A 12,785-nucleotide genomic window follows, 5' to 3' on the forward strand; every position below is an offset into this window, starting at 1 on the left:
GAAGGGGAGGGAGGAAGGAGAGGGATGGGAGAGGGGGGAAGAGGGAGGAGGAGGTGGGGAACAGAGGGAGGAGATGGGGAGGGAGGGAGAAGAGGGGGGGAAGGAGGGAGGAGAGGGGGACAAGGCCACACCCTGTAACCTTCCCAAGGCTCAAACTCCCTGGTGACTAAGCATTCAGAAGTATGAGCCTCTGGGGGCCGCCCTCTAAACACCACACTAGGCAAGTGGTTCTATGCAACTATATCCCTGCCAATTAAAAAAAAAGTCTCACTTGGGGCTGGAGAGATGGCTCAGTGGTTAAGAGCACTGACTGCTCTTCCAGAGGTCCTGAGTTCAGTTTCTAGCAACCACATGGTGGCTCACAACCATCTGTAATGAGATCTGACACCCTCTTTTGGTGTGTCTGGAGAGAGTGACTGTGTACTCATATACATTAATAAATTTTAAAAAACATTTAACTTTTCTTTTCTATGCATGTATGTATGCCCACTTTGTGCATACCTGTTGCCCCCAGAGACCAGAAGTAGGTGCTGGAGTTATAGAAGGTTGTAAGCCACTGTGTCCATGCTGGGTCCTCACACTTGGACTAGGGATAGAACCCAGGTCCTCACACATGAGCGTGCTGCACATATGTTCTACCACTGAGCTATGTCTCAGACCAATACCATCACTATTTTCACACAGTTCTGGTGGTAATAACCAATTCATGGAGAGATGGCTCCGTGGTTTAGAGCAACTGCTGCTCTTGCAAAAGACCTGGATTCAATTCCCAGCACCCACATGGTGGCTCACTACTGCCTGTAATTCCAGTTTCAGGGGATCCAGTGTCCACTTCAGGCATCCACAGGTACCAGACATGCTCATGGTGAGATGCCAAAGCTTTTAAATTCAGACTCCATCTTAGAGAACCTGACCTAAGTTTGAACTCAGGTAGACTAACAGGCTGGTACCTAGCATTAGTTTCCAAGTTGCCCCCCCAACAAAACCTGAGCCTAGCTGTAGTTTCTAGGCTAATCCCAACAAGAGCAGAGTTTCCAGGTTACACCCCAACAAGACCAGTGTCTCCAGGTTATTCCCCCAACAATCCTGCACCCCAGGTTACAAGCCCACCCCTTGCCTAATGACCACCAACGCAGAGGGGAGCAGAAGTTAAGTTTATGATAGGACTCGCAGCACCAGCCAATTATGTTAAAGGCCACAGGAGCTTTCCAACTAGATGCTTGCACACTTACCCCCTGCTTGCTGCTTACTATAAAGCCTTGCCCCAGAGACATTCGGGGCTACCCCACCACCAGAACCATCCTGTGTGACAGTGGTGCATTGGGGGCGGAGGGTGAGTTAGCTCGAATAGAATAAAGACCCTGCTGTGAGTTGCATCAGATCGGCTCCTGTGTGTGTTTTTGGGGAATACTAACATTCCCCTGGCACATCAATGGTATACAAATGTGTAGGCATGTACAAGGATTTTAATCCAGCAACATGGCTACTCTGAATTCCAACTAAGGGGTAGAATACAGACACACCCTTAGTACACACCCTTTGTTTTTTCATTTTTTGTTTGTTTGGTTTGGTTTTTTGGAGACAGGGTTTCTCTGTGTAGCCCTGGCTGTCCTGGAACTTACTCTATAGACCAGGCTGGCCTCGAACTCAGAGATCCACTTGCCTCTGCCTCCTGAGTGCTGGGATTAAAGGCGTATGCCACCATTGCCCTGTTTAATACACACTTTAATCCCAAGCAATCCTTTGTAGAAGGGAGCACCCATGTTTGAAGGTGATGTCTGATTGAGAGGCAGGCAAAGTGATGAATCAGAGACAGATTTGACAGAATAAGATAGGCCCAACAGAGAGAAAAGAGAGGCTACTTAAGAAAGAGCACAGAGAGAGAAAAGGAGAGAAGGCAGTTTTACAGGGACAATTGTACAGAGACAGATTGGAAAGAGAGAGAGCAAGCTAGACACAGGTGTGGATAGAACAAACCAGAGAAGGAGAAGGAGGCTGAAGATTAGAACAAGTTGTCAAGTTAGGCCAAGTCCAAGCAAAGCAACCGAAAGAAGCCAGGTGGAATCAGTCAGCTTGCAGAGGCGTCTGAGCAAGAACAGCTGAGTTAAACCAGCCAGCAAGAAGAAAGGGTGAGCTCACTCAGAGGCTGAAAACATTCTAGGCCTACATTAGATTGTACAGAGGCTAGAAACTTCCAGGACTAGGCCTAAGTTAGCAGACGAAAGTAGCATAGCTCCCAGATGATCAGATGACAGGTACAGGTGACAGGCAAATAAAAGACACTTTTACATACGCAAAACACTCATCATACTCATAATTAAGTAAATAAATAAAAAAATTTAAAATATCATGAGTTAATTATATTTGAATGGAAAAGTATTTTTTAGTAAAGATAATCAAGATTTTAGTGCTTTAATAACCATCAGGTCATATGCACACACACACGCACACACACTCACACACGCACACAATCCTAGATACCTTGAGGAGGAGGGTGTTTATTTTCCTTCTGATTTGTTTTGTTTTATTTGGGAAAACCTCTTTTTTACGTAGCCCTGGCTGTCCTTGAACTCAGAGATCCACCTCCCTCTGCCTCCTCCTTGCTGAGACTACAGGTGTGCCTCCATCCACAGGCTCTGATTTTTTAATCCTATGTGAGAGTTGGGCAGATTTATTTACTCAGGCATTCCACATAGAGGCAAGATTTACCCACCTGACACTTGGTCTTATATCAGTGATGAAGACTCAGGAGTGATCCCCGAATAATTATTGTCCTTATGTATAAGTTTAAAGCATTTTAAGACAGGATCTTGCTGTACAGACCAGGCTGGTCCTAGGCTCCTGCCTTACCCTCTAGAGTGCTGGGATCACAAAATGTGTGTCACTTGTAGATTAGGAGAGGAGGAGGATGACGACAAGGAGTGTTGGGGATTGGTTCTGGCCCCCAAAATCAGGAATCTGCCTGTCCAAACGCTGAAGGTCCTTGTCCCAAATTGGTTTTTGATCAGTCAATAAAGAGTCAACAGCCAGCCGGGCAGTGGTGGCACACGCCTTTAATCCCAGCACTTGGGAGGCAGAGACAGGCAGATTTCTGAGTTCGAGGCCAGCCTGGTCTACAAAGTGAGTTCCAGGACAGCCAGGGCTATACAGAGAAACCCTGTCTCGAAAAAAACAAAAAACAAACAAACAAACAAACAAGCAAAAAAAGATTTATTTATTATATTTATATGAGTACACTGTAGCTATCTTCAGACACACCAGAAGAGAGCATCAGATCCCATTATAGATGGTTGTGAGCCGCCATGTGGTTGTTGGGAATTGAACTCAGGACCTATGAAAGAGCAGTTAGTGCTCTTAACTGCTGAACCATCTCTCAGCCCCCTCTCTCCCTCCAGGACAGCTAGGGCTACACAGAGAAACCCTGTCTCAAAAAAAAAAAAAAAAAAAAAGAGCCAGCGGCCGATGGCTGGGCAGATAGACTGAAGCAGGCAGGACCTTTAGATTTGCAGGGGCTAGAACTGGGAGAAGGAAGACAGAATCGCCATGACTCAGGGGAGAAGGATGGGAAGTACGCGCTGCAGGAGAGAAAGCCAACCAGCCATGTAAGAATTCAGGTATGACCACTGACCACTTCCCTGATTGGGCCTGAGGTAACAGGGGAAGTTTTAGGAGTCTCAGGAGTACCAGAGGGGAACATTTGCTGTTGGGGAAGGTTTAGGCGTGTCGAGTCTTTGAGCTAGTCACAACATGTCAAAAATTAACTGGTGTGTGTGTGTGTGTGTGTGTGTGTGTGTGTGTGTGTGTGTGTGTGTGTGTTGCGCGCGCGCGCGCACATCTTTCATGCATGAATCCAAAGAGCTCCCCACATGCGGTGGGTGCGCATGTGCAACTTGCCAGGAGCCAGAGGAGTAAGCCCAACTACAGCTGCAGATGGTCCCAACATCTGTAATCGAGAACTCACTATTAATAATTTAGAGATTCCTGGATAGAATCTACAGGCACCATGAGATAAGTTTAGGAGGGGAGAATTGGCTTTTCAGCACAGTCACATGGTTCCTGAGCTTGCTGTGAAACTAGAACAAAGGAACACAGCTGCCAATGAGAGCCTCAGCTCAGAAATGCTGAGAGCCTATGCTGTGCAGGAAGCTAGCTGGTTCCCTGAGCAGGGACCAGGAAGAAGGCAGCGAGCAGCAGACAATAAAAGTGGCCTGCCTCCAGACAAATAAAGGATAGACGTTTAAGGATAGAAGAGAATATAATGGTAACTGCTTAGATTTTTTTTTTTTTTAGATTTATTTTATTGTTGTATGTAAGTACACTGTAGCTGTCTTCAGAAACACCAGAAGAGTGTGTCAGATCCCATTATGGATGGTTGTGAGCCACCATGTGGTTGCTGGGATTTGAACTCAGGACCTTTGGAAGAATAGTCAGTGCTCTTAACTGCTGAGCCATCTCTCCAGCCCTCTGCTTAAATGTTCTTAAGTATAGAGATATATCAAGCTCCACGGAAGGGAGAAGATAGGGAAATAGAATGAAAAAAAAAAAAAGCTTTAAAGAAATGTAAAAGTCTTGCCAACGCATATTCTCAAAACCTTTGAACATGGACCACATGGGATTTTTGGGATTGTTTAACCTGGCATGCCAAAAGTAGAGCCAGAAAATAGGCTTACACAGTAAGTAGACATAGATAATAAGTACTGAGGCTTTTGATCCTTAAAAATTAAACCGGAAACCAGGGGTTAGGGAGCCTTAGCTATCTCAGACAGTAGAAATTTAGGCCTTGAGAATTATATGTAGAGAAAGGAGCGCACTACCTTATGTACCCACAGAGATATTAATCTCCATTGTAGGGAGGATTTAAGTATACATTGATGTATAAAATATTGAGGCTTTCGATCTTAAACTATAGGTCAAAAGCAGGAGATGGTGAAGAAGCACGGTCTCAATGGTTAATATTTGTATAGATTGCTTTAATTATCAAAATACATGTGGTTATGAGTTTGGTGGTTATATTAAAATTTTCTGGGAGGTCAAGCTATACCTTTAAGGATTTCTGGTTACTGGACCAAAGGTGTTCTATTTTGGAAGAGCAGCTCTGTATTTGTATTAACAGGAAAGGGGAAAGGCTTTGGACCCCATCCAGAGTCATATGGGTCAGATACAACACAGAAGACCCCCCTGACGATCTTGGCTACAGTAAAGAAAAATTCAAGAAAATCAAACAAGACAGCCCCCTGTTTCCTGATGCTGTCCAGAGACTTGCTTCCAGAACAGCTTCAGGGATTGCTCCTGATTCCTGATGACTCAGTTCATCCAGCCTTTCAAACAGAACCAGTCAGAACTTGGGTCAAGCCCTGAGCCTTCTAAGCATTATAGAGGCTAGCTAACAGATGCCAAGCTAACCTTTTTTTTTTTTTTTAAGATGTATTTATTTATTACGTATACAGCATTCAGGCCAGAAGAGGTTAACAGATCTCATAGACAGTTGTGAGCCACCATGTGGTTGCTGGGAGTTGAACTCAGGACCTCTGGAAGAGCAGTCAGTTTTCTCAACCTCTGAGCCAGCCCTCCAGCCCCTAAGCTAGCTTTCTTAAGTCTAACCAATTTTTAAAATTTCCCTACCCCTCACTACCCCTTTAAAGAATTTCTCATTGCTCCTATTCAGCAGAAGCCTTGGGGAGTTGTTAGCATGTTCCCTTGAGTTTGGGTTTCTGGTTATGGTTATTTTACAAATTATAGATAGGTTGTCATTTTAAGGGATAATTTGGAAATGGTCATAATTTTGAACAGAAAAGAAATAGATAGGAATTACTAATTTTATTTTTTATTTAAATTTTTAATTTTAATTTCTTGGTTTTTTTTTGAGACAGGGTTTCTCTGTGTAGCCCTGGCTATCCTGGAATTCACTCTGTAGACCAGGCTGGCCTCAAACTCAGAAATCCACCTGTCTCTGCCTCCCAAGTGCTGGGATTAAAGGTGTGTGCCACCACTGCCCGGCTTCTAATTTTATTCTTAAAGCATTGGGTAGATATAACCTTACATTGATAGAAATCTTTGTAATTGATGCAAAATTGAAGTTATAACTTCTTACATTGGTACAGAATTTATTTATTGATATAGAATTAAGATTTTCATTGGAATAAATATGTATATTGATGCAAAATTTGAAATTAATATTGTTACTCTTAGATAGGCATTGAGCCTATGCAACTCATTTAAGAATACAAGGCTTTGACCAGGTCCTTTTTTTTTAAAGATTTATTTATTTATTATATGTAGGTACACTATAGCCATCTGCAGACACACCAGAAGAGGGCATCAGATCTCATTACAGATGGTTGTGAGCCATCATGTGGTTGCTGGGATTTGAACTTAGGACCTCCAGAAGAGCAGTCAGTGCTCTTAACCGCTGAGCCATCTCTCCAGCCCTGACTAGGTCCTTCTAATAGCTACTATCACAAACTATTTAGGATGATTAAGTAAGGTAAGTTAAGGGCCAGATAGTAAACTCATAGTTATGTTAGATTCTGATTTACTCAAATAAAAATGGCTAAAGATAGTTAAAGTTCTGTTAACATTTCAGATATACTTTACATAGATAGTCTTCAAAAACATCAGAAATCCACAGAATGTGACATTTAATGTTATTATATTATTAAGGATCTTTTGATGAGACATGTCTGCTTATGACAGTTTCCCCATTCTCCTCCAAAGGAGAAATTGAGCATTAAAACCTCCATATAAAGTTGCTCCAGTAATGGCAACGTAGCCACTGGACAATAATTGCCCTATTCACCTACAGACAAAATACCATCCAAAGGTCCAAAGAAGACAAACAGATGTGGGATAGTCGATTGCTAAGCTCTGCCAAGACAGGGTAAGCTAGTCCTTCATATTCCTGCTTCATTTCAAGGCCTGCTAGATGACTCTGGGCCAGAAGGCTGAAGACAGATGCTCCAATGTTTTGAGAAATAGGGGACTGTCTAGGTAGTCAGCTGTTTCTACAATTGCTTATGTTTTGTCCTTCCTAAATATTCAGTAATATTTAATTCATTCTCTGCTTTCTGACAGGGTTGAAGACTAGTTACAGTCTCATAAGCAAACTCAAGTTGTTTAGCATTGAGAGAGATGCTATAGTTAAAAGGATGGTTTTCAGATGGTGATACAGGCTAAAATCAGAACATAAAATTGAGGTATAGAATTATAAGCTCTTTACTTAGGATAGGTGGTAAAATACTTTATCTAATTAACAAATACAATGGACTAAATGTTAATTGTATATTACACTTTGTAATTACATAATTGTTATGGTTATGCTCAATTTATGTCTGAGAGAAGAGCCTTTTTAAAAATTTGGACAGAAAAGGTGAGATGTTGGGGATTGGTTCCAACGCTTTGAATTAATCTGGTCCCCAAATCAGGAATCTGCATGTTCAGATGCTGAAGGTCCTTGTCCCAAAATAGTTATTGATCAAACAATAAAGAGCCAAAGGCCAATGGCTGGGCAGGTAGACTGAGGCAGGACCTTTAAATTTGCAGGGGCTAGGAACCGGGAGAAGGAAGACAGAGAATCGTCATGACTCAGGGGAGAAGGATGGGAAGTAAGCACTGCAGGAGAGAAAGCCAACCAGCCATGTAAGAATTCAGGTATGGCCACTGGCCAGTTCTCTGATTGGGCCTGGAGTAACAGGGGAAGTTTTAGGAGTCTCAGGAGTACCAGAGGGGAACATTTGCAATCAGGGAAGGTTTAAGAGTACGCAGCCTTTGAGCTAGTCACAGCATGTCAAAAAGAAAAAATTAACTGGTGTGTGTGTGTGTGTGTGTCTTTCATGCACAAAGGTGCACACATACAAGTGGCTGGGAGCCAGAACAGAGAGGTTGTTCAGCAGGAGCAGCACTTAGCCTCAGTCTTAGCTATTTGGAAAGCTAGATTCAAGTTGGACGATTTAGTAAGACCCTGTTTCAAAAGTAAAGTTTCAATAGTAAAGGAGATGCACTCCCAGCACCCAGAAGACCAAGGCAGGAGGGTTGGCATGAGCTTAAAGCCAGCATGGAGTACATAGTGGGTATATGCTGTACTGTACCTCACGGGACCCTGCCTCAACAACAAAACCAACAAAAGACCTCGAATTTATAGTAAATGTACATTTAAGTTCTGTCAGTGGAGGGAAGGGTGGTTATTTACAAGTAATGACCAAGTAGCTAGGCAGGAAAACCTAGATCTCTTGGTAGAGAGGAGTAAGCCAAAGACTATGTGCAAAGCAAACAAACTGAGAAAGATGTTTTGTTTTGTTTTATTTTGAGACAAAGTCTCCTGGTTGGCCTGGAATTTACTATATAGACCAGGCTGCCTCCTAATTTAGAGACTCCTACTTGATTCTGCTTCCCAAGTGCTGGGATTAAAGATGTATACCACCACCCTTCTCACTCTTCAAAAATTATGAAGAGCAGAATCTGGTGGCCCACGTCTGTATCCACCTTGCTTGCCACCTATTATATATCTCTCTATTTATAGACAAGAGTCTCATGTAGTCCAGAATGGCCCAGAACTCACTAAGTAGCTAACAATTGACCTTAAATTCTTGATCCTCCTGCCTCTATCTCTAAAGTGGTTGTAATTGCAGGTGTAGACCACCATGCCTTGCCTTTTCTGACATTACAAAAATATCAGGGCCAACAGCAAAGTTGTTATGGCACCACCTTGATTTTAACTTGCCTTCTCACTCTTCAAAAATTACAAAGAGCAGAAGCTGGTGGCCCATGTCTGTAATCCTACTTATCCGGAGGCCAGGCAGGAAGGTTGAAAGTTAGGGACCAGCCTGGGCTACACAGTGAGTTTCAGGTCAGTGTCACTTTCAGGGTGAGCCTTATCTCAAAAACACAAATGGATAAATAGGTAAATGAAGCCAGGAATGGCTATGCATCTCATCCCAGTATCAGTGGATAGAAGCAGGTGGCTCCTGTCAGCCTCATGGAAAGGTTCAGTGAAGAGATGCAGCCCCAAGGAAACAAGAAGACACCTGGCCTCCTCCTCTGCCCTCTGTTTTCTGAGGGCAACACATGCATGCTCACACATGCCCCTCTAGCTCCTGAGTGCTCTACATACACACCCCTTCTGCCCTCAGCTCCCAAGCAGAATTACAAGCATGTACCACCTCAGCTGACTTCCTTTTGTGGTCTTAAACCTCCTTCCTGCAGATCCTTCATAAGAACATGTTACAGCATATGATCTGGGGCTGGAGAGATGGCTCAGGGATTAAGCAGTTGCTAGTCTTCCAGAGGGCCTGGGTCTTACTCCCAGTGCTCCCACTGTAGCCCACAACTGATGTAATCCCATTCTCAGGAGATCCAATATCCTCTGTGAGCACAGGTACTCACGCAGTCCAGATACACATGCAAACAGAATACCCATACACATAAAATAAGAATATATACATAGAGTATGCGTCTGATGAACATGAAAACTCTAGATTGTGAAGGAAGGCATTTGACATCAGTACTATTACAGTAAACAGTGTGCATAGTAATTATATCTACCTGGCAAGCTGGATCAGCCGATAGGCAACATACTTTCGGGACAGATACCCCAGCCGAACTGTATCTATATGAAGTAATTCGATTATGAGATTCTTGGCAACTGTGAGATACTGTGCAGGGAGTCCAGAAGTTTGTGCTGCTTGATTTAATGTGACTAGATTCTTCCTCTGGGCCTCCACATCAACGACATATCTATCTTCAGGGTGCTCATCAGTGGAGAGGGGGGACACCATCATCTTGGCTTCTCTGGTATCAGAAATGGGGGTTGGTGTCCAGGACTTGTCTATCGGGGGGAGCCATGGTTTCTGGCCCTTCTCAGAAGTTGAAATCTGTGGTGTTTGGGGGAGTTGAGTGGTAAGAGATGGTAGTGGTATTCCGGGCTTCTCTCTGGAAAGAGCTTTCTCACCAATGAGAGGGGATTGTGACCGCGGGGTCCTGGAGCTGGTGACATAAGGCTGAAATATTCCAAATGGTTGCATCCCAAAAGAATCTTGGAGTACTTGAGTTTGTCCTGAAGTGTCAGAAATCCTAGGTATTTGGGTCTTCTCAATAGGAAAAGGAGCATGAGGGGCCTCAAAGCCCATAGTCATACCTGGGAGAGCTCTTGCTGATTTAGGTTTTAAAGGTTTGGCTTCTGAACTTCTCTGAGCAATTCTCTGTGGTCTTCCAGGGGTTGGTAGGGTCTCTGCTGTGGAGGGATGCAATGGGATGGGAGAGATTGTTGGTATGAAGCCTTGCTCCGGAATGATTCGCAATGGGCCCTGCTGTTCAGGGGTAGAGAAGGGAGCTTGCTCATGGATGGCAGGAGGCTGGAAGGGGGAGGTTCTGGAAATCAGGAGCTCCTTGTAGGCAGCAGAGCCACCTGAAACAAGTCCCGGCACCTCTCTAGATGCTGGAGGTGTTCTGGGGGGGAAGGCAGAATCTGATATTAGAGGGGGCCAAGTGTCTCTATGATTGAAGAAATGCCTAGGACCAAGGGGTGGCTCTGGAATGGGAGGAGCCTCAGGTGCTAGGAGCTGTCTGAGGGAAAGAGGGATTTCTGGTGCTGGGGGCTGAGCAGGGATGCCTTGGCCCCTGTCTGTGAGAGTCTGTCTGTAGGTCGGAGACATCCATGGCTTCTCAGAGTCTGGAAGGATACCCACTCCTAGGCTTGTTGTAGGAGTGAGTGGGGCTTGAGTAAGAGAAGGCTTTGATGCCTGCAGTGGGATAGAAGCAGGGTAAGAATCCTTCCATCTTTGAGATGGTCTGTCAGTGGGAGGAACCAACGTGGTGGGCTTCTCCAAGGGAAAAGGAACATGAAATGCCTGAGCTGGCTGAGCAGCAGCCATCCCCAGGGCTTGTAGTTGCTTAGCCTCTTGAATCTTTTCTGGTGCGACTAAAATCTCCCATCTCCAAGCCAGTTCTTCAGTGAGAGCATCTTCCAGTGCTGCCACCTGCTCAGAGGTGAGGGTGACAGCTGCTGCCTGAGTTTGTTCGGAAGTAAAAGTGACACCCAAGTTCTGGGCTTTCTTGAGAGCGATGGCAAACACCAGTGTTTGTGTGAGCTCTGGAGCAAGTTGGTCCTGCAGTGGCGGGGCCTGCCTCCATGTGACGGAACGCTGCTTTGCCTTGACAAGCTCAAATGCCTGGGTCTGCTTGGGGGTTCGGGGAAAGATTCCCAATTCTGTCTCCTTTCTCTTTGAACGTAGACCTCCAACTGCCTGGGTCTGCTTGGGGGTTCGGGGAAAGATTCCCAATTCTGTCTCCTTTCTCTTTGAAAGTGGAGCTTCCACTGCCTTCAACTGGGTAGTGAGGGGAAAGATTTCCAATTCTGTCTCCTTTCTCTTTGAAAGTGGAGCTCCAGATTCCTGGGACAGTTGGGTAGTTAGTGAGATTTCAATTGTCTGGGTCTGTTTAGAGGCGACAGTCGGCTTTGGCATTTGGATGGACTTAGAGATATGTCTTTGGCTTCTCTGGTCTTCAAGTTGCTTCTTAAAAAGATGGCTCCTTAGTACTTCTGCTTGTTTATAGGTTAGTGGAGCATCCAACTCCTGGAATTTCTTAGGAGGAAGAATATATTGTGCCTGGGCCTGCTCAGGGGTGAATGGGATTCCCAGAACCTGGGCCTGTTGAGGGGTGAGAGTGATCCCCAGGGCCTGGGCCTGCTCAGGGGTCAGAATGATTCTGTGGGCCTGGACCTGTTCAGGAGTGAGAATGACTCCCAGAGCCTGGGCCTGCTCAGGGGTCAGACTGATCCTCTGTGCCTTGGCCTGCTTAAGGGTGAAAGTGATCCCTAGGGCCTGGGCCTGCTCAGGGGTCAGACTAATCTTCTTTACCTTGGCTTGACTAGCAGTGAGAGTGATTCCCCGGTTCAGGGCCTGCTTAGAGGTGAGGTAAATCCCCAATGACTGGGTCTCCTTAGGGGGGAAACTGATCCCTAAGGCCTGAACCTGCTCAGGGGTCAGACTTAAACTTCTTTCCTTGTCAGGCTCAGGGGTGTGGATGGGGCTGGGGATGATTTCCAAGGCTTCAGCCTGCTTAGGGGTGAAAGCTATTCCCAGGGCCTGGGCCTGCTCAGGGGTGAGAGTGATCCCCAGGTCCTCGGCCTGCTGAGGGGTCAGATTGATCCTCTGTGCCTTGGCCTGGTCAACTGTGAGAGTGATCCCTAGGGAGTGGGCCTGGTCAGGGGTCAGGCTGATCTTCAGTGCCTTGGCCTGCTGGGGGCTGAGAGTGAGTCCCAGACCCTGGGCCTGCTGAGGGGTGAGATAAATCTTTTGTACCTGAGCCTGCTGAGGGGTGAGAGTGAGCCCCAGAGCTTGGGCCTGCTGTGGACTAAAACTGATCTCCTGTTGTTGGGGAGTGAGAGAAACCCCTAGGTCCTGGGCTTGCTCAGGGGTGAGAGTGATCCCTAGGTCCTCGGCCTGCTGAGGGGTCAGATTGATCCTCTGTGCCTTGGTCTGCTCAATTGTGAGAGTGATCCCTAGGGAGTGGGCCTGGTCAGGGGTCAGGCTGATCTTCAGTGTCTTGGCCTGTTGGGGGCTGAGAGTGAGTCCCAGACCCTGGGCCTGCTGAGGGGTGAGATAAATCTTTTGTACCTGAGCCTGCTGAGGGGTGAGAGTGAGCCCCAGAGCTTGGGCCTGCTGTGGACTAAAACTGATCTCCTGTTGTTGGGGAATGAGAGAAACCCCTAGGTCCTGGGCCTGCTCAGGGGTGAGAGTGATCCCTAGGTCCTCGGCCTGCTGAGGGGTCAGATTGATCCTCTGTGCCTT

The 12,785-nt window shown here is 45.8% G+C and overlaps 1 protein-coding gene across 1 annotated transcript in view; it reads right to left on the reverse strand.

Moving 5' to 3' along the window:
- Positions 1-12,785, reverse strand: part of LOC116079738 (protein FAM186A-like) — a 31,937-nt gene that overhangs the window by 17,839 nt on the left and 1,313 nt on the right. Inside the window, exon 2 of the mRNA XM_031355693.1 lies at positions 9,538-12,653. Coding sequence (XP_031211553.1) covers positions 9,538-12,653 — 3,116 coding nt within the window. The remainder of the gene's footprint in view (positions 1-9,537; positions 12,654-12,785) is intronic.

Source organism: Mastomys coucha, unplaced genomic scaffold (assembly GCF_008632895.1).
Source record: "Mastomys coucha isolate ucsf_1 unplaced genomic scaffold, UCSF_Mcou_1 pScaffold11, whole genome shotgun sequence".
Taxonomy (NCBI): Eukaryota; Metazoa; Chordata; class Mammalia; order Rodentia; family Muridae; genus Mastomys; species Mastomys coucha.